Source organism: Haplochromis burtoni, unplaced genomic scaffold (genome assembly GCF_018398535.1).
Source record: "Haplochromis burtoni strain Fernald_Lab_line unplaced genomic scaffold, NCSU_Asbu1 Contig_175, whole genome shotgun sequence".
Lineage (NCBI taxonomy): Eukaryota > Metazoa > Chordata > Actinopteri > Cichliformes > Cichlidae > Haplochromis > Haplochromis burtoni.
In genome coordinates, this window is record NW_024582536.1 from 939,076 (window position 1) to 961,871 (window position 22,796).

Below are 22,796 nucleotides of genomic sequence, written 5' to 3' on the forward strand. Positions count from 1 at the left end.
CACTAATAAACAACCGTAAACACTGTCAGCTTTGTTTGCTGCAAGTTACCATGAAAACCAAACAGAGCTTTCACTACAACAGTGAAACGTAATAATCAAAGGCCTGTCTTCAGTCCATAAGTGTAGCTGTAGCCAAGCGTGATAAACTTTGCGACTGCCCTGAAGTATCTGCAGCTGTAGTCTCTGTCAGTCACGCCTGTCGGCTTTCTTCTGGAGGACGAGTTAAGTGAGAGATCCTGTGAATCCCCCCTCAGCTTCCACTGCAAACACTTCACAGCAGCTTCTTTATCAGACTGACGGCTCTCATCTCACCACAGCCGGTGGAGATATGACAGGGAGAGAGGGAATGCTCCTAGCTGAGGCTCTACACTGACACATAATGGCTCCGTGATAAGTGCCAGACCTGTTTTTACTTTTTTTTTTTAACTGTGTTTGTTAGCAGGACTGCTGAACGAGTTGTATTCACATTTGCATTAAATTGTTCCTGCCGTGGAGCTCTGACCAGGAAGTGATTAAATGTGCCCCGATTTATTTGTTTTCATGTGCTGTGGCACAAACACGCACGTGCACACCTGCCATGTATCATCTACACCTACGTGCACGTGACACAGAGCTGTAGAGGAGCAGCAGTCATGCAGCAGGACGTGTTCCTGGTGTGTATTTGTGGTTTGTGACTCGTGTGCAGCACACAGCAGTTGTAATGCTGCCTCTGGATATCGAACTATTACAGTGCGTCTCTCCTACGTCTCTGCTGTGGATTTCATGCATCACATTTTGTGTGTTTGTGCTTGATGATGATGATGTGATGAAGTTTTTATTAATTATTCTTCTGTCTGCAAAGAACAAAAATAATCCCATGTTATGTTTTTTATTGGCAGGTGTTACATTAAGAGTTAAAATAAAAAATAAACGTATATGCAACAGTAAAATTTAAAAAATGCAGTGAACGTAAACAATCGTCAATTTAAAACAAATAAAAGTAGTTAATGTGAAAAATAATGTCAAAGTGAAACAAAAACACTTGGCAGCTGATGACAAACTTAGCGTTTACTTTATTAGTTTCTATCTGAACAGAAGGGTCGGGCCGTGCAGCTGAGACCACCAGCTGGCACCGCTAAGAGAAGAAAAAGCTGCACGACTCGGTGAGGGAGAGGCTGAGAGAAATTATTTTATTATGAGGCAAATTGACGTGTTATTCATGGAAAGCCAACCTACAGACAAAAGATCAGTGAACTATACCGTGCTGGAACAAGTGCCGTGCAAAATAAGCCAAGAAAGGTCAAAAGCACAGATTTTTACCTGATTGGCTCTTTTAGGGCCGCATCAGCTCACCTGCCATGTTTGCTCCATCGATTTACGATCTGTGAAGTGTGTGTAATAGATTGTTCTACAAAAGGACCCCTGGGCCTCACCTTACTCATCATTTAGATTCAGGTAGCATCTCTAGATTCCTTATAATGTAATTTAGAGACTCTGCAACATTAGAGAGAAACTAGGAATCAGGTGATCGGCTATGAGCAGCACAGGGCAACAGTGGTGAGGAAGAACTCCTTATTAACAGGAAGAACCAGATTCTTCATCAGTTAGAAGATGATGGGAAAGAGGAGGGAATCCATCACACTTTCAAACACAATGTAACAAATGAACGTTGTATGTCCAACAGTTTCTGCAACAACAGTAACGGCTCGTTTGCACCCCCCGCTTCCCCAGCTCTAAGGCTGCAGTTTGGCATCCAGCAGCTCTTTGATTCAGGCTAATGTATTTAATATAACACACATTCTTTGCCAAGAGTTGAACTGAGAGACATTAAGAAAGTGATTCAATCCAATAACCACTGAGGGATCCTGAGCTCTCAGGATTTATGAAGAGGAATGTCAAGTTAAATCCCATCGCTGTGCCTCTCTCCCTCGATAAAAGGCTTAGACAGGTAATTGTGTGCTGGCGCTGACTCTCACCACCCCGCTCCTCCTCTTGGATGCCCACCAGCTTCAGTTTTAGCAGCTCACTCTTTCACTTAGCTGCTCCCCTGAAATGAAGGCTGGTTTAAAGACGTCCTGATAGCTGCGATTCATTATTTAGCAAATACATACAAGTGAAGTTTTGGTCTGGACGTCAGATCTGTGATTAATGTCGTCATCTTCAGTGTCCTCCAGAGCTTCCTTGTCTGGGAGGTGGATGGGAGGGTGGAGGTCTTTATATTGGGCTCATCTGTCAGGTTGTAGCCTCTCCTCCTCCTCATAACCTCTTCAGTGTTTTCTCCCTTCTTGTTTTTCTCCCTCTACCATCACCCGTGATGCCACCCGCTCAAGTCTTTTGCCCTTTTAAACCTTTTGTTCTGTTTTGTCCCTTTTTTACCCCCATTTTCCTTCCTTTCTTCCCCTCTTTCACTCCTCCTCTCGCTTTTTCCTCACTCTTCCCCCTGCATCCACCTCTCCCTCTGTCTATGCTGGCTGATTTCTCCCTGCCGGTGGCTGTAATTTGCTCAGAGATGGATGGGTCGGCTCAGCAATCATCCTCCTCCCTGCTGTTTTTGATGGATCTCCCGGCTCAGCCGTTGGAGTCATTCTTCGAGCCGCTCGGCTTTAGCTACCCCCTCTGTGTCAGACTGATGGAGCGGGCGGCTGGGAGACAGCAGCTTCTGTTTCTTGAATGCGTTTTTTAAAACCCAAATGTCGCCAGATGCGCTCTCGGGGTCGGCATTATAAGCTCGACCTCACCGGTGCTGAGTAGGATCCCCGCTGGCCTTTGCTGAAAATGTTGGAATGCTGGACCCTGCTGAGTCGCCATCTTGGACTTCCTGTGGATTTTCAAGAGGTCGCTTTGTGCTCCCTCATCTTGATGGTGGTCTGTTGGGCTCGGATCAGGAGGTCACGTAGATCATTTGAGTGTCGTGGAGAGAAGATGATTTATTTAAGAGCCTTTATTCCTGCTGGAAGCCTGCTTTTTAGAAACCGTCTGCAGATTGTTATGAAGCTCCGATTCGGTCATTTGCTGCTCAGAAGACAAGAAGTCTGCAAGAACTGGCATTAATTAGCTTTACGTTTTATTCTTCATGTAAATTTGTAAAGTTTTTTTTTTTTTAATAGATGTTGAACAGGTTTTCTATCATTCAACAGCCACTTACTTTTTTGTGGTTTTTATTTGACTGATTTAATGGTTTGCTTTCTCAAGAACTCAACTTTTTAACTAATTCAGGTCTTAAACGGGTCACAGGTGCCTTTTCTCAAACGGTACGGCCTCAAAGATGCGATGAAGAGCTTGGACATCCAGAGGGAGCTCGTTGTAGAGCAGGGGTGTCAAACATAAGGCCCAGGGGCCAGACTGCCAGACACTCCTTCATAAATTTCACAGCATTTCTTACTGATAGGTAATAGATGAAAGAGGTAAAGACATGGCTGTTCATACTATAATTATCAAAAGCAGAGGTTCTCTCTAATCTTACACATTTATTTCTTACAATTTAAACCCAAAGACTCGAGGGTTGAATGTGTAGGTAAACTTCTTTACGCTGACAGAGGAATTTACTGTTCCAGCCCATTTTAAGATCAAAGTGAGCTGTATGCGGCCCACCATGGAAAACGAGCTTGGCATGGCTGGAGAAGATCCTGGGGAAAGGATCCAGCTGAGATGATCCAGGCTAGAGCAGGGCGATATGGCCAAAAATATTTATCACGATATATATTTGAAAATTTGCGATAACGATATAACCGACGATATAATTGATGCGAGACAAAATACAACTCCACAACATTACTAGCGCAAAAAGACAACCTTCCATTTATTTTCACTTAAACAAGAAGCTGGTTTTTATGTACATTAAAGCTTTATAAAAATGTAACAGTGCAAATGCAAATTCCTTGCTGAAAGTTTAACCAAAAGGCATTTCCAGTAGAAATGGGCTGACATATCCTGAGCATAACCATGTATAATATCCACTGAAGTTAAAAAGAGGTGCTTTGCAACATTAAACTGCAGTGTGCAGTACGTATTTTTCGGACCATAAGGTGCACGGGATTATAAGGCACATTAAGCGAAACAAAGCAGTCAGATAAATCAAACTTTATTAAACTCATTCTTCTTGCTTCCTCCACTTCTGTACCATTGATTCATTAATGTTGAATTCTCTGGCAGCTGCTCTATTCCCATGTTGTTGCAGTATATTAATGACTAACCTCGTATTGTGGATGGATTATCTCAGTTGTTCTCCTGACTGAAGTTTGGTCCGTTTACAGCATCCTGCCATGCGATTGCATTTGTCTCTAACCATGAAGGAACCTTCACGTTAACTTTTATAAGTGGAAAAGTGTTAGTGTTCGTCCTCCAGCTTCACTGTTTATGTTATGCTAACATAGCTGTGTCGCTAGCGATCACGTAGCACATCATTATATACCAGCTAGCCCAACTTCAGTAACCCTACAAACGTCACTGCTGTTTAGTTTCCTGTCTTCATTTATGTTGGAAGTGATAGCAGAGCTGTACGTTTGAATTTTTTCAGAAATCTCTCAGTCAGAACATGCAATATCATGCTTAGGTAACTAGCGAAACTAGCGAGCTAACTTCCGCTAGCTTCCTGCTAACTTCTAACTCCGTTAAATGTAATAAATTTTGTTTTCATGGATGCCTGGAAGTTAAACTTCATAGTTACACCTGGTAAAGCAGCAATGCTGATCGTTTTATTAAAGATGAAAGAATTTAGACAGTTTTTAACTCTCAGTGATGCTGCAGTGTTGTTTGACCTGAAGGATACGGAGTTTAGGACCCAGATTACTCCCAGATTTAAGAGCATCTTAGTCCGACAAATATGACAATAACGAAGGCCGCTTGCATGTTCTGCAAAAAAATGTGCTTTGTTGTGTATCTGACGGACAAACACCAAACCAGTTCCACATCACGGAAGTTGCACCATTTTTACAAACCAATTCTGGTTCATCTGTGAGCTGGACCCACAACAACATTTTGCTGGGAACAAAGCACATTTGGATTACCTGCTTGGCTTCCTTGACCTAAGTCTGGAAAAGTAGAAGATGCTTTGGGAAGCATGGCTGTCAGTGATGTATTGTTGACCCCACAGACACACTAAAGTCTACCTTTACCAGTCAAAGAGTGCTTGATGTTTTTCTAGTGCATCCTTTACTGCTTTTTAACATTTAACATCATCAGGAATCTGTTCCAACACACCTTGAGAAGCCGTTATCTTTTAATAAAGGATTATAAAACAGTCCTTCGTGGTCTGGTCCAACCTTGACCTCAGTCACCAACACGCAGACATTCATGAAGTAATACTCACTTTAAAGTATTTAAACCTGTAGCTTTAAATAAAACTGCAGTATTTTCTGTCCCCTCTGTTCTGTTTTAGGGGTTAATATTCACTGTGCTTAAAGCAAAATAATCCATTTGTCGTTTTGTAAGACTTGTACCTTCCCGCCTCCACGTTTGCAGAGAGCTCAAGTTCCCCGTGACGCCTCCTTCCTCTTCACCATCTAGGAAACGTGAACCCTCAGATTTCATCTGACTCCGTTTCCATTTCCTTCTTTTGTCTCCTCTACATAAATATTTAAATGAGAAACACTGAGCTTCCACCGCCTCCGCAACAAATCCACTATCTGTAGTTGGATCATAATTCACTTTCGAACATAACAAATTTATCACAAGGCGCCGACTGTTCCTGTGGCTGCTGGTTAAATGTTTATAAGGCAGTGCCACGGGGAAGGTGAGAGCGCTCAAGGCGATACCATCGCAAATCTCTCTACTGTATAAATAAGGGAAGTGTTGGTGAATATCCTTGGTTTCAGGGAAAAACTTTAACTTGTAGATTTATTATGCAAATTAAGACTCAACGAATTCTGCACCTGCTTTAAGATGTGTTAACTAATACAACACGAAGCACGGAGGGAAGCGTTTTAATTGTCAACTCTTGATGAGGTTGAGATGTTGTGTGATTGTTAAAGTGTATAGAGGTAAGCGTAATTCTCCAAAGCAGAAGTATTTGCTCTATATTATCTTACAGACACTGTGGGTGAGGGGGTGAGGGGGGGGGGAGTAATTAGCAGAGAGGGTATTTGCATAATTCATAAACAAATGCAATAAACTAAAATTAGTAGAGGTTATTATAGCTTCAACGTTGAGATTGAAATAAACTGTAATGTAAATTAATATTTGAAGATTCAAAAAAGAAGTGTAAACGACCAGATAATGAAGTTGTTGTACAGACACCTGAACGTAACTTTACCCCCATCACAGTTTGTGGAGGAAAAAAATGATTTGTTGATTCAAACAAAGAAAGGCTCGGTTGGTTCGTGTTGGATCGATTAAACGTATTTTTAGATTAAATGATATAAACATTTAGAGATTAAATAATTAGGGCCTTGTAGTCTACATTGTGATGGGCTTTTCACAGATTGTCCAAAAATAGGATTAAAAGAAAAAGATGAGTATATGAGATGATGCCGACTCCCTGACTGGTTTTGAATGTGAAGATAATTTTAACCAAACAGCTCACAGGCTGCGTGGGAGCAAACCTTTTGGAGTAATGTCACAGCTATAGCATGCTAGTTAGCTTAGCTTAGTCTGTGATAGCTTTGGTATCGTTTGGATGATACTGGCAGCATGTTTTTTGGTCTCAGTTAAGTCAGTTTCCTCCGAAACTCTGGCTGAAAGCTCAGATCTGATGTCACTGATCGCACCAAATGGAACAAATATATTATATTTGCAAAGACAGCGAGTTAAATCCAACAGACTGACTCGTTAAATGAGAAACAAACTGGACTAAACAGGCTGTTTTATGAGTCCTCCTGGCATCCTGCGTCTGCACATCGAGGAAAGGTCGCAGTAATATTGAGCACCACAGGAGAGTTTATTACTCTGCTTATGAGTCCAAACTCCCTCGACCTGTATTGCTCGACTCCCTTTTATAATGTCCCAAAATGAATGTTGTCCTTTCGCTCTGAGGTCTAAATGCCCCGGCTCATGTAACCCTAACAGCTCACTCTGTATTTTCTTTTTTCCTGAAAGCTTTAAGAAGTTTAAGGTGTTTCACCCCATCGTTCATGTCAGAAACTCATTATAAAATATCTTCCTAAATAACAGCACATCCTAACTCTTTCATCCTGCCCATTGTTGGGAATAAAATGAAGAGTAGTCCTTATCTTACTCGAGCCAGAGACGAATCGGAGAAAAATCCACATATTACAGAAGTTTAGCACAGTTTCATTTCGCAGTGGCCACGTTTATGATGTGAAAGGTAGCAGTGCATGCAGGGAGAATAAATCTGATAATCTGATCAGTGTTTTGGTCCCAGCATTTCACAAACTAAGGTTGAACTAACAAAATAGGCAGAAGTCTTACAGCTGAACATCTGAGCTCTCCGACTGTGCTTTAATATAAACAGCATTTCTGCAAAGGAACGGGTGCAGCGAGCTCACCTTCTGCTGATAAATAAGAGACCTTGAGAAGTTGTGTGTCCGGCGGTCAGATAATCCTGCTGACAGACCGCCGAAACCCGGCCACAACTCTGAGCCACAGACTGAGGGGGAAAAACAGACTTTTAAGCAGCATAAATTTAGATATCCGTCTGGCTGGGACAGCTCCAGAGCGACAGGGAAGCTGTAAATTTATGGGCCATCATCTGTTTTTGTGCATGTGTCCTTCAAGGTTCAAAAGCAGGATGTGGTAATGCAAGTCAATGAGCCCACCAGCCATTCACAGGAAGGGTTTTCAAAGCAAGCAAACACTCGGGCCATTTGCAAAATGCATAAATATCAGGATATTTATGGGTATGAGCAGCAGACATTCATGTATAAATAATGTGTAACTGTTAATGTAACAAACAGGCTCACAGCTGCAGATCTGATGAGACACTTTTTAGGTGTGAAGTAAATATTGGAGTCATGATGTGTCAGATTTCCATATTTCCTTCGTCTTCCTGACTGACAGTGAGCCTGTTGGAGATGGATGTACAAAGTGGGTCCTTTTTTCTTTCCAGGTGAAATAAAAACGACATATTTGAATATGTTGGGCACATCATATACAAACAGTTTGCTTTTAATTCTTGAACATGCATTCACAGATTTGCATATTTCACCAACAGGTGCAATGGACAGATTCATATATCTGCTAATTGGTACTAACAGACTTGAATACAGCAATTTCACTCACCAAAACTGGAGCACAGACAGATTTTTATCAGCTAATTCCAACAGTATAAGTGTAGCAGAGAGAGTCGGGTTCAGTGTCGTGAATTAGTGGAGGTGAAATCTGCAGCTGCTTGTGTCGGGCCACCTATCAAGTCAACTAAGTCAGTAACTTTAAATGGATGAGTTCTTAAAAAGGGAGAAATTGACTCTACAAGCCCATCTTATTCATTTTCTTTACTGCTTTATCCATTAGAGGGTTGTTGGAGAGGTGGGACTTGCAGAGCCTACGTCGTACCAGCATTTATGCTCCTGTCTGCTTTGTTGTTCAATTTCACCACCAAAACACTAGTTGGCAGAGTTTCTGTCTTTGATTTGCTCCATTCTCTTCTGATCTCTTTGAAAAATGGTAACAGAAGAAGAAGCAGCAATAAATGACAGCACTAAACAGTATAGCAGGGCGATATGGCCAAAAATATTTATCACGATATATATTTGAAAATTTGCGATAACGATATAACTCACAATATAATTGATTGCGAGACAAAATACAACTCCACAACTTTACAAGCGCAAAAAAAACATTCCATTTATTTTCACTTAAACAAGCAGCTGTTTTTATGTGCATTAAAGCTTTATAAAAATTTAACAGTGCAAATGCAAATTCCTTGCTGAAAGTTTAACCAAAAGGCATTTCCAGTAGAAATGGGCTGACATATCCTGAGCATAACCATGTATAATATCCACTGAAGTTAAAAAGAGGTGCTTTGCAACATTAAACTGCAGTGTGCAGTACGTATTTTTCGGACCATAAGGTGCACGGGATTATAAGGCACATTAAGCGAAACAAAGCAGTCAGATAAATCAAACTTTATTAAACTCATTCTTCTTGCTTCCTCCACTTCTGTACCATTGATTCATTAATGTTGAATTCTCTGGCAGCTGCTCTATTCCCATGTTGTTGCAGTATATTAATGACTAACCTCGTATTGTGGATGGATTATCTCAGTTGTTCTCCTGACTGAAGTTTGGTCCGTTTACAGCATCCTGCCATGCGATTGCATTTGTCTCTAACCATCAGGAACCTTCACGTTAACTTTTATAAGTGGAAAAGTGTTAGTGTTCGTCCTCCAGCTTCACTGTTTATGTTATGCTAACATAGCTGTGTCGCTAGCGATCACGTAGCACATCATTATATACCAGCTAGCCCAACTTCAGTAACCCTACAAACGTCACTGCTGTTTAGTTTCCTGTCTTCATTTATGTTGGAAGTGATAGCAGAGCTGTACGTTTGAATTTTTTTCAGAAATCTCTCAGTCAGAACATGCAATATCATGCTTAGGTAACTAGCGAAACTAGCGAGCTAACTTCCGCTAGCTTCCTGCTAACTTCTAACTCCGTTAAATGTAATAAATTCTGTTTTCATGGATGCCTGGAAGTTAAACTTCATAGTTACACCTGGTAAAGCAGCAATGCTGATCGTTTTATTAAAGATGAAAGAATTTAGACAGTTTTTAACTCTCAGTGATGCTGCAGTGTTCGTTTGACTTGGACCTGAAGGACGGAGTATAGGACCCAGATTACTCCCAGATTTACGAGCACCTTAGTCCGACAAATACGGTAATAACGACGGCCCGCTTGCATGTTCTACAAAAAAAAGTGCTTTGATGGGTAACTCACGGACAAACACCAAACCAGTTCCACATCACTGAAGTGGCACCATTTTTACAAACCAATTCTGGTTCATCCGTTTCACTCAACGATCCGCTTTCTCCCTTCTCATTCTCCGTTACCGCCATGCTTTTTCGGCCATGTGCACATGCGCGTTTTACACACATTATCGCGATATGTCTTTTTCTTATCGTTGCCTAACATTGTACCGGTATTTCCGTGAACGGTATAATATGGCCCAGCCCTACTAAACGGGTCCATCGCAGTCGCTGCAGACTGGGTCGAAGAAACATGTTGTTACATTTCTAATGAGTAAACATCAGGTTATGGCGTAGGGTTTCAGAAGGGCTTGCAGGATGATTTGAGTTCAGTGTGAGCACGAAGCACGAAAACACTCTGGACATGCTTCCAGCTGTTCTGTGATATTTCAGCCAAACCATGCTGGGATTTTATGGCACACGGACATCATCTCAATACGTCCATTAGATTAACTTAACATCACGTCCTGGATGTCCTTCAGTGGCTTTAATGCTCCCTTCATGTCTTTCTAAAAGATGTAGGGGACCATGCTTGTGCATCAGATCAGTGTCAGAGCTGATGAAGATGGATCTGTATCAGCTTTATATCTTCATATAAATACCTGCGTCCTCGTCTGTAGTCCTTCAGTGAGAGGATTATGTTTCCTGTCTGATAACATCGCCCTGCTTTCCCTTGAAAATTTTAACAATAACACGCTCAGCCGCCCGCTGCTCTCCTTCAGGCCGCTCTCACAGCTCATTTAAATCCAGCTTCTATCATCACAGACTCAACTTTATTAATTTTTCTTATCTCCAAGGACGGCGTCTCAGCAGCCAGACGGGCCCGCGCACACTCATCTGCGACCCCAAAAACACGAGGCGAACAAGGGCGCAGCGAGGAGGATGCTGTCGGGCGCCTGATTGACAGTGTGTAGAGAGAGAGGGAGGGAGAACATGGCTTTCATCTGCTTGTCAAAGGGCAGGGAATTAATCAGCAGGGGTGAGGGCACTCTTTAATCTTGTAGATTACGTGCCTTGCAGACGGTTTAGGTGTAGATTAAAGGACGGGCCGATGCCAGAGGTGAGAGTTGCGTTGGTGGGAGGTGTGTTTGTTTTTACTTACGGCTGGAGAAAGATGGAAGTAGTAGATGGAGCAGCAGCGTCATGCTTAAGAGGTCTTGAGGTGTATGTTTTCATGGAGCTGTAGGGTCTGAAGAACATAATTCTACCTCTGTATACGCCACTGGAAGTATAGGGTAACATATCTGATGAAAGAAAACTAAACCTGATGTGTTTACTGGCTTTAAATATGGATGAAAATGAGGAGGAAATACAACCGCCCTCTTATGTAGGTTGATTGGTGATGTAATCATTTATACAGCTGGGGAAAACATCCATCCGTGAGTGTAGAGTGGTGCTGAGTGTCATCGTTTATTTTTTTAGCCTTGAAATAAAATAGCAACAGACAGAAGGCCATGTATCAATACCTCAACTCAAAGGCAACATATTCTGCTCTACTACAGTTGCTTTGCATGAATCACTGTTCAAAATAATCCCTCTTTATGTGCAGCATCTCACCTGTTTCTGTAACTCTTTTTGATTGGCAGCCCATTAACCTGCAGATGGGTGGGGCTTCCTTACCTTACATGACCTTTTCAGGAAATCTACACTCTGTGACATCATGCACATCCAAGAGTAGAAAAAAACGTGTGAAACAGAGTGGTTAGCCTGAAAAGTGCGTCATTAATTAAAACTTTGTCCATGTTTAAAATGAGCATCAATGAGTTGAAGATGACGTGTGTCGCAGGAAATAAGCAAAACCAGAACAAGTAGTCTTTAAACCTTTGAAGTAACAGTTTGAGTTACCAAAACTGATTGATTGCACTAAAAAGCCCATTCGAGAGGTCGAGTGGAATCGAATTAGCTGATCTGAAGCTTCTCCAATAACAGTCAGCAACAGCTACTTCAGCTGGTATCCACCCCTAACTCTGAATTATGTGCAACTTTAAGCATAAATGAAATGTAAACAATTTAAAGCGCCCCTCTCGTAGTTGTTATGAACTGAAAGCTCTCCACAGAGAACTACAATCATGCTTTGTTGCAGGCCTAAACATTTATTGTGTAAACTTGCCTGTGGGGACTGACTCGTTTTTGGAGAGATCCTCCAGAGGCCATTAGAGGAGGTTCAATTCTTGGCTTCATTTTTCATCCCTGGAGGTTCCTGGTTGGTTCTTCTGCTTTCAGTTTGCATTTTTTGGATTTCTGGTCCACAGGTGTTCATGTATCCAGACACAGGGCTGGTTTTGGAGCTGTATGTTTACTCAGCTTGCCAAAAACTACTTGTAGCCCATGTCCTGACAGCCCGGTCCATTCTTCTAGATCATTCCTTTTAATCTGTTTTAGTTTCCATTTATTTAGTTATTTGAGCAGCTCTTGGTCATCGTGCTTCTTCCAGCCCTGATCCTTCCAGACCTTTCTTCTCTGTTTTGTTTTGGAGATATAAATATAGGCTGACTGTAAACTGCCGCTCACGAGGACAGGATGTGTTACCAACAAGGATGTAAGGGAGCTCATTTACATGCATTTTTTTCATAGTGTATAACCATTATTAAAAATGTGTTTACATTTTCATGAATAGAGCATATAATTCGTTTTTGTGTCCAGCTTGTGGAAGCTTTCTTCTCTGGTTTTTTACCTTTTAAGTCTTGTGACGTCCTGTCATGTGATTAAAAGGAACCACAAAGCTTTTATTTGTGGTTCTCAGGTTAATGTTCCTCTCATTTCTCACTGAGCTCCTGCTCTGAGATGATGTCAGAGACACTTTGAGGCTCTTCTGTTGCCAGGTTTTGTCCCCGTCTCTGTGTTGGATTACGTTTTCCAGTGAGCGCAGAGGCCGGTAACCCGAGACCCTGTGGACAGACCTACATTAGGCCCGGCAGGGTGTCGTCTTCTCTGCCAGAACGTGGGGTAATCCCAGGTGATTGTAGACTGGCAGCTCCAGCTCGAAGCCCAGTGGTTGAGCATGTTGTCCATCACAGATGTGATGCTGATCCTGTACCAGGGAAAAAGCATGAAAAGGTGAAGCTGGAACGTTTTCTTGGTGTCACTGGTGAGGCGGACACAGAATCTACTTTTTGAGCAGACAGTCTCATTTTGGAGGATTTACTCCAAGAAGAGAAACCCATGCCTGCCCACTGAGGCTGTGGGATCTGTTTGGACCACAGTTGGGATAAATTGAAGTTTTCTGCAATTATGCCGTCATTTTGTGGTAATGTGAGGAGGGGTATCCTGAGGAGATACAGGCAGGTGCCTCGAACCGAGGCTGACGGAGCCTTCAGCTACAACCGCTCCTCAAACAGACGAGGCCTCGTGAGCTCCGGTAGGTCAAACTCGACCCCACGTTTGTTTTTTTTCTATTTAACCAACATTTCAAACTCTTCTGTTTAAAAAGTTTAATGATCATTAAACTTTTCTGAAGTAAAGAAAAATAAAGTACTAAACTAGACAAGAAGGACAAACACGACGCTTCAGTTCAGTATAAAATTTTAATCACCGTCTGGTTGGTTTCTCATTAAAACGAGACACAGATATTAGACTCAATGTGACAAACGAGCAGAAAATCTCCGAGCAACAGTTTCAGAAATCTGAGTTTATCGTGCTTACCTCTGCAGCTCTGTGATCCTCCTGCTTTAGCTTCTTATTTTCACTTCACATAAAAATGCAAACCATAATATTTGATTAATCAAACACACGTGCAGCTCTGTGCTGGGCTGGATATCAACCAAGAAAAATGATGTTAGTACTCAGGTGTTGCTCGGGGGCAAAGCAACTGTCTGATGACAAATCTCTACCCAACATGCAACTGTGATTAAAGCACGTGCTACAAGCTATTGAGACCCACTGCAGACAGAAGTGGATTCAGACGTTTAGTGGCGATTCATGCTTCGCTGCATGACTCCAGCGGTTTGTCAGGACGTGTTAACCAACGTCCGCCCGCCTTTGTGTTCGTCGCTGCAGGATGATGGATTCCATCCTCTGTAATGGCCTCTCCTCAGCCCGCTCACTTTGTTGTGCGTGTTTGTAATTTATTTGTGTGTGTGTTTGAACGACCACCACGGTCTCTCCGTCTGAAGCCCGCAGCAGTCGCGCAGCCTTCTCTGCAGCGCAATGCTTGAATTGATGCATCGCCTCTATTACGGCGCTGAAGTCACGATGCTCGAAACCAGAATTAGGTTTAATGTAATTTAAAGCTGCTGTCGTTCATTTTCTGCTGTTGGTGCCTCCATACAGACGAGCTGAGCGTGGCTGAAGGCGGTCCAGGAAACGCAGTGAGATGGTAAACTGATCAAAAAAGGATCAGAGCTCAAAATACAAGGCGAAGAGGACCAGATGTTAAAGGAAGCATTAGAGCTGTCAAGAGACAGACGGCTTGGCAAAGAGGAAGCTGAGCACCGGAGCCCGGGTGCACTCGATTAGTCCAAAATTTGACCTCTGCCTCCTTTTCCTTGACCTCAGTGTAGTCAGGAGGTAGAGGAATACCGATGGTGCTCAGAGAATCTGACAGAACGATACTTCACTCAGTTAGTTTCACTGAGGAAGGGTCCTGACTTTTTAAATACACCCCTGAAGGTCCCTGAGGGCGGAGCTAGCGGGATTATATGATAACTACACATGTGCCTTGAGCCTCTCTTTAAACTAGTCCTTTAAAGGCGGATGCATTTTCACCCTGAGCTGCTGCGGACGCTGGAATGAGAGGCGAGTTAACGAGGATGGAAACAGAAAGCTGTCACACCACCTCCCCCCTCTGCAGCGCCGTGTTTGGCCCGATCCATCTACTGTCCCTGAACGCCTCGCGCAGGAGGAGCCGCGGCCTCCCAGGTGTTTCCACTTCATCCTCAACGTCTGCAAACACACAAACACACACGCTGTGTCTCTGCAAGAGCCCAGCATGTGCGCGTTTACATTCATGCGTCTTCACCTTTTCAAGTGTGAAGGCTGTAAATAAGCCGTGTCTAAGATGACTGCAGCGAGAGGCACAAACGCGATGTTTAATCTGAAGAAGCTTCTGATTCTACTCATTCTAGAGGCCTAACTGTTGATGTGCAACGCTGTGATGGACATGAAAGTCGTGTCAGCTGACGGTCACAATAACGAGGCCAAAACTTTGGTTAAGACATGAACACGAAGATTTAAATCAGAATTAGCAAAGCAGGGACGTGCACACGCTCATGGCTGTGAACAACGTGACTTTGTCAGAGTCTCTGTGTCGCGCTTACAGGTGTAGAGCGTCGGAGCTGAATTCCATTAAAGCCGACGAGTTGCACTAACAGACGGCCGCTCCCCCCGCCGCCCTAATGTGGCAGGCAATTGTAGGATCTGTAATGAACGCTTTAAAGTGGCGGCAGGTTGTTGATACAAGCCTTAATGAAGTTGGTAATCTGCAGGCTCCCCCGAGGACTGCTCTCTGGAGGTGTTACAGTCACCTTCCATCTTATGAAGGGTGTCAGCAGCAGGGGCTCCTGGGAAATGATGTTCCAGGCCTGATCCCTGAAGTTAGTGTTCTGAGTCTGAGGAGGGAAGCGGAGGAATATGGAGAAAGTAGCATTTCTGCTTTTGTTTCCCATAATCTGCCTTTAAATGTTGGTATTCAGTGTAACAACTGAAAATAAAATTTAAAAAAATAAAATAAAAAATGTTGGTATTTAGTCAATAAATGGATTAGAAACATCTTGGCAAAGTGTTATCCTGATGACACACCCACACCGCCACATCTGTCTCGCCGTCAGTCTGTGGAAACTTCTCCTTTTCAGGTTTTATCCATCCATCCATCCATTCGCTTCCGCTTATCCTTTTCAGGGTCGCGGGGGGCGCTGGAGCCTATCCCAGCTGTCATAGGGCGAGAGGCGGGGTACACCCTGGACAGGTCGCCAGTCTGTCGCAGGGCCAACACACAGGGACAGACAACCATTCGCGCTCACATTCACTCGCACATTCACACCTAGTGGCAATTTGAATTATCCAATTAACCTATCCCCACAAGCTGCATGTCTTTGGACGGTGGGAGGAAGCCGGAGTACCCGGAGAGAACCCACGCAAACACGGGGAGAACATGCAAACTCCACACAGAAAGACCCCGGCCTGATGGTGGAATTTGCCACCGTGCTGCCCCCCCCTTTTTTTTTTTTTTTTTTTTTTTTTTTTTCAGGTTTTATAGCACAGAAAATTAAAATTAAGGCAAAGTGTGAGAATATGTTTTATTTACCTGTTTCTGGGAAAATGTTCCAACATCAGCAGCGTGAGGAGGCGTTGGTGCAGATGTTTTTGGAGCTGGATCTTCTGATGGTTGTGAGCCAGCTGCCCGCTCAAAGCACCGAGCTTGATTGATTTTTAAGAAATATCAATAAATGACGCCCGGCTTCATAAGCCGTTTAAACGTTTCTTTGCAGCTGATGGATTTAAATTTAATTCTGGGAAGTGTTATTTGGTGTTTTGGACGATCATGTTTGGAGGATTTCTCTCCTTTCATCTGATTCTCTGCATTTGGATTCAGCTTGAGCCAAATTTACATGCTGTTAATTCCTTAATTGATTTTTGGTGGTTTCCAATAGTTTTTCAAATTTAGTCTGAAGTAAAAAAAACAACAACAACAACTCCTGCTTAGTCTCTCAGAATTAAGGTCAAGGTCTAAATTGTTATATTTGTATTATTTTAACACAATGTTACAGAACTGCTAAACATTTTTACTGCTTCCATAAACACCTTGCATTTATTAAACCTTTACAAATGCAGTGCTGTGTGAAACTCTTAAGCCAGCACTTCTGTGGTGAAAAAGCACCAATGTCCAAATCAGAACTCTGGAGCCTCAAAGTTTGGGGAACTGCTGCTCTCAACCATTTGATCATTTCCAGGAAGGAAACAAAGCATAAAGAATGAGTGGTGGCTCGAGTGTGCACAGTGCTGTTGTCCTTCTCATTTCAGATGTTTAGAGTTGCTTCCCCTCGTACTAATGTTTTGCCTCATTGATCGACTGTCAGGGCAGCGCGGCGCTGCCGTGACCCCTCGGCTGTGGTCTGCTGCTCCTCTGAATGCAGAAACGCTGACATTTCACTGATGACACTTTGCACTGACGGTCGAGGTCATCAGTCAGGAAGAGCGTTCACAACTCTGTGTGCACGTGAAGTTTGAGGCCTGCCGGGACAGAAAGATGATGATGTTTCATGTTGCATCAGCCCCACGTTAGGAGAATTACTGGATAATGTTAGGAAAGGACAAATTCTCACCTTGGATTTAACTGCTTAGAAAGAAATGGCCATAAAGTACGCAGTAGTTGAACACTGCATGAACTCGCCTGAGTCAGATGCCCCTCGTGAGGACTTCTTCGCCGCCGATCCTCCAATCTGATGACTCATCACTTTCGTATTGACTCCCGGGCTGCTGCTTGTAATGCTAATTCATGTTGGTCAATACGAGGTGACCTATCAGAGCGAGCTCCTGACTCCAGAGTAAGTTTGGATTGTCTCAGGCGCTCGCCCATGAGTCACAGGAGGAAACGTGAATGTGTTTTACAGTCAGGTTCCATCGATCCGATTGAAAGCGCCACATTTCGTCCTCAGCTACTCTGACTTAAAAGGGTTACAAGCTCCATTTCTTGCCCCCAGTTTTCTGTTGTCTGTGAGGCATGAAGACAGCTGTAATTACAGAAAGTTGGAGGTCAGGCTTCACTGATGGCCATTTCTGTCTTCGTTGCAGGAGTTTGCGGCTGCTGTGGGCCACTGAGGCCGAGGTACAAACGCCTGGTGGACAACATCTTCCCCGAGGACCCCAAAGTAAGTACCTGCAAACACATTTACATGTTTGTTGTCTCCCCTATAGGACATTTAATCTAATCAAATACACAAAGACTGGACCCAGGTGTGACGTGACCTCCGCTGCCTAAAATCTACCATTAAAGTGAAAATGTTTTACATCCAGATTAGTAAAGTATCAGATTTTTACCTTAACACAGCTGAAACAGCGCTCCTAAAGACCTTTACTAACACTAATTTGTGCATTCATGTGTGAGGCCACGTGTCAGATTTGTTCTACTGATCCTTTATCTGTTGCTCTGGGGAAGCTGCGAGGGTTTCCCAACATCCTCCGCTGTGTTTTTATGGACTGAGAAGTTTGTGTCCTGCTGGCATTTGATCAGAAACGCTGTGCTACAAAAGACAAAGGAAGCAGAAAACCTTCAGACTGAGTCTGTTAGACAGAAGTCTGTAGCTTCCTCGGTGTGTTAGCGCTGCGTCTGCTGCTCGGGTCTTATCACACCGTTGGGATTGTTGTGGAGACCCGGCGACACGCCCACTGACGAGCTTCATCGACACAACACGGAGATAATTGGTCGACCGCATGAACGCTTCAGACTTTGATAATTCTGCCTGTTAAATGTGACGTGGCTTTGATAACCAGACCACCACAAGTTGTTCTCACCTGTTTGGTTCTTTGACGCGTGTTAATTAAAACGCCACGTGTGTGCGGTTGGTCCGGCGCTCAGGGGAGGGATTTTTCTTTCTTTTTTTTTCGCGTCCTCCCCACACGTCTTCTCAAGGACCTTTTGGTTTAAGCAAACATGTGCAGTGGGAAATCAAAATGCCTGAACGATCGACACCTCGGCCAATTAATTATCTCTCACTGAGCGCCCGAGGGGTTGAAAGCACTCGGGGAACAGCCGGTCTCAAATCAACTCCCCCCCTCTGGCCAGTCAGTACATACAGTATGTATACGTGTTGACTACAGTACAGCATTGAAGTCCTGAGGTTGAGCACTCTGATAGAGAAGAATCTGAATCCCTACACCGGAACGAGCTCTCGTTAGTTTTAACGAGGCAGAAATGGACCCCGAGTGAAGAGAGGGCCGTGAATACGCTGCAGTAATTGGACTTCAGTATGAATAATTTCTGATAATGTGCAGTTTCAGTCTCTATAATGTTTCTGAGCACTGATCTGTGGCGCTCATTCGTTTGCATCCATGTCAGGGAAGCCAAATTAAACACACTCACAGTCCACTGGTTTTAATGTCAGTGCCACAAAATGAAGTTTAGGAAGTTAAAAGAAGGATTCAGATGACTTTGATCGACTGAAAGAGTCTGACTGGAACTTTGACAGATTGATTTTTGCCGTGCGATGAACCTGCTGTTTTACCAATAAGTGTTCGTTTTTGTTCTGACAATGAGAAATTGAGATCATGGGTACGAGAGCTGGAAATGAGCTTCCTGTGAGTCTGGGTCCAGCTTTAGAGATGCAGGGTGAGGAGCTCAGAGCGGAGAACGTGCTGGAGAGATGATGTCTCCTGGCTGGCTTGGGAACGCCTCGGTCCTGAAAGAGCTGGAGGAGACAGCTGGCAATACCAGATACATGTTCAAGTTTTTAATTCTTCATCTTTACATCTGATAGAATTCAATCCAACCTTTTTGATCGCCACATCGAGTCCAGGTTTTTTAGTATTGTAAGAATATTCTTATTACTTTATTATAGTACCGCAGAAAATCTGTATCATCGATGAGCGATGGCTGCAAATAGCAATGAATATTCAGCTTCATCGCATCGTGTGTAAAATAACCCTGAAAAGCAAAATAGAATCAAAGTGATGTCGTCGAGCTTCGTGTTTCGTCCGATCAGCAAAATTCAAACATATTCAGCACAGAGTGCTGTGATGTCTTAAAAGGCACTGAGTTTATTTTCAATCATACGGGAAGATTGTGATGTGTTTTTAGTTAAAACTGCACTGATTTATAATTTGTGTTACGGCTCTGCTTTGGTATCGCCCTGCTTCATGTGCACGCATGAAAGCCAAGTGGACAGGACAGCATCAGTGACAACAGATAAACTCTTTTAAAAGAAGACGTGGGTTGCAAAGTGGCTTGCAGAGGCAGTAGTGGCTGTATGCAGGCTGAAGCAGCTTATATTTTAAGTGGACAGGTTCTTATGTAACTCTTTTCTACTCTGCTTGAGCACTCAAAGCATTTTATACAACACGTATCCTTCACCCAGTTTCACATATTTGCACAAGCACTTTTTTCTACGCCTAAATGTTTGTCGAACGTTCACGCTCTGAACGCTGCTGGAGTAACTCTGGGTTCAGGAAGCCTGCTCTACATGCGATGCTCTATATGACAAAGTGCATCATCTGATCCGTCAGTGTTGACAGAAGATAGTTTTAGCAGGCTTTGTTTAAATCCTCTGAATCCTGACTGCGTTGTTGTTTCCAGGATGGCCTCAGTAAGTCGGACATGGAGAAGCTCACCTTCTACGCCGTGTCGGCTCCAGAGAAACTGGACAGGATTGGAGCTTACCTGGCCGAGAAGCTGAGCAGAGACGTGGTGCGACACCGCTACGGGTGAGTGGTGTTTGACTTGTTAAGTCCCAAGCACCAGATAAATGTGTTTTATCCCGGAAAACCCTTCATCACCTCAAACAGCAAATGCTGTTAGCTTCAATTCATGATGCAGATTCAGTGAGACAGCAGGAGGAGAATAAGCTGCACAGTTCCTGTGAAACAGTGAGCTGCAAATGAATTTGCCAAAAAAATACTGGAAATCTGGAAATGACAAGAGAAAAAATTCTGAGGGAAAAATACCTGAGAATGTAGTGCGACGTAGCAAAGACACGTAAGGATGCTGAAAAACAGGATGAAAGCAGTCGCAGTCAGCCCGAGGTTCAGAAATACTAGGTGACATTTAAAAACAGAAAGTGAAGGAGACTGTCCAGCCACCTGTCATTAAAAGTCATCAGAAGAAGTGCAGTGACATTAAAAGTCTCGTCCACTTCCATTTCTGCTCTGGAAAGTAATTAAAATGAGCTGAGAGACGGAACAAAGAACCTCCCTGAAGTATTTCTGAAAGAAGACTGTCAGCACTGAATCGATACAACCATTATAATGTCAGACTTTCTGTCTGAATGGGCTCTGATGTTGTTTCCCTGAGGATGACGGTCAGAGACTAGACGCGTCTACCTTCTGCACGGCATCCACGCACCCTTACCAGACCGCTCATCACCCAGCAAGGCGACATGTTTGCATGCTCGGGTCTGTAACGTCAGCCTTCTCCTTCCAGGTGGAGCTGCTGTAAAGTTACATCATGCAATAATGTGCTCAGTGCACAGACACTTTCAACCCGACAGTGACCCACTCTTTTTGTGTATTTTGATCTAAACACATCTGCCGCACCATCCTCTGTTCAGAACCAATCTCTCGTCTCCACCCTTTGCTGCTTCTGTTTTTAAATAGAGAAGAGCCTCAAAAAACTGTTCAGTTAGCACATTAGGAGGTAGTGGGTTAGGCAAGGTCTGGGTGTCTCTGCTTAGACCTCTCCCCCTATGACATACATCCGGAGTAGTGTTTCTGTAAACGTGCAGGTGTTGAAAAGCTCCTGTGTCCTGAGTGTAAAGCTTATTGCTGTGTGCAGGAATGTGGTGATAGCCATGGAGGCTCTGGACCAGCTGCTGATGGCGTGTCACTCTCAGAGCATCAAACCCTTCGTGGAGAGTTTCCTGCACATGGTGGCCAAGCTGCTGGAGTCTAGAGAGCCAGACCTGCAGGTGCTGGGAACCAACTCGGTAAGACGAAAACACAGAAACACACACTCGAAGCCTTTTTTCTAGATGAAGGGAAAGGAGGAGGAGAGCATGCAGAAATGTGTTGATAAAGACACTGTGAACTGTAACCTTAGTGAAGCCAATTGGTACAGCAGGTAATCCAGACTAATCTGTGGATTATGAAAAAGATGAATGTGTACAGATTACCTTTAAATGAATCCTTTACAGCATCGGAAACCAAAACATGGTTTCTCAGAGAACTTTGCTTCCACTTGCACTTTCTTTCACTCTTTTAAAAAACGCCTCCCAGGTGTTGTGCTCTGTCCACATTCCACAAATGGTCTTACAAAGAAGAAGCGTTAGCATGTCAGGTGACGCACAGCCTGTTTTGCATAGATAGGACAGTTGGTGTGCCTTCATCATGCATGCCAGCAGCTTTTGAAGCTGCAGACGCTGCAGATGTTGGCTGGACAGAACTTCCCTTCACACGCTGTAAACTGCGTGCAATAAAAAGCTTCTGCTCTTCTCACTTTGAGCTTGATTTTACTTTTAATCTCAGGCGGATACTCTCTCAGCAGCAACCAGGATTTTATTGTTGACTCTGCTTTATTCATACTTCGTATGTTTCCCATCACAGACTAGCCCACAATCCTCCAGATTAAAGCCACAACAACGTTTTTGACACACACAAAAAAATAAGGTCATAAATCAAAGCAGGTCAAATACGTCAGTGGTTGATGTCGGCACTTTAATAGCTCATTTCACTTCTCCTCTCACAGAGGAAATTGTCGTGTAACACATCCCGTGAAAGACTCTAATTATTATTAGCTTCTAAGCCGCCAGCAAATGTCAGCCCCGTTTCTCCTTCTGTTTCTTCTGAAGGTGAACCCGAAGTTTTTCCTTCATGCCGCCTCCTGTTCTGAGCCTGTCTGTCTCCATTGTTGGGGCTTCATCCGAGCAGGAAACCGAGCCCAAGGTTTAGATGTGAAAGCCTTTGCATTATTTATGTGTGGTATTTAGACTGACAGAAGAGAAGAGCAGTTAGCTGAATCGGGGGGCTGGAAGGTGCTCGCCGTCTTTAGGTGAGAGCCGTGTTAATTAAATTTTCCTTTACGGCGCCGGCTCCAAACGGAGACGTTTCGTTTAATGTCTCCGTTTGGTTTTGTGGCGCAGCTGAGCAAAACGGAGCTCCTTTGTTTGCTCTGTTGCCTAATTATCAGTTTAATGAGTTTGTTTGAGACGTCTGCAGAAAAGCACCAACACAGAGAGCTCAGCAAATTACAGCAATTTGGTCAAAAGACTGTTTGAAACCAGCCGGCCGGCCTCAGCGGAGCCTCAGCGGTGTCTAATTACTTTTAAACGTCACACTTAGTGCTTGTTGTTGCTGCTCAGCAGCAAAACAGCTTTAC

General features: G+C 43.5%; 1 protein-coding gene across 3 annotated transcripts in view; it reads left to right on the top strand.

The window, feature by feature from the left end:
* efr3a (EFR3 homolog A (S. cerevisiae)) overlaps positions 1-22,796 on the top strand; it is a 101,120-nt gene that overhangs the window by 21,357 nt on the left and 56,967 nt on the right. For all 3 annotated transcript variants that reach the window (XM_014337374.2, XM_014337373.2, XM_014337372.2), the window contains 3 exons: positions 17,567-17,643; positions 20,064-20,191; positions 21,258-21,408. In XM_014337374.2, the coding sequence (XP_014192860.1) occupies positions 17,567-17,643; positions 20,064-20,191; positions 21,258-21,408 (356 nt within the window). The remainder of the gene's footprint in view (positions 1-17,566; positions 17,644-20,063; positions 20,192-21,257; positions 21,409-22,796) is intronic.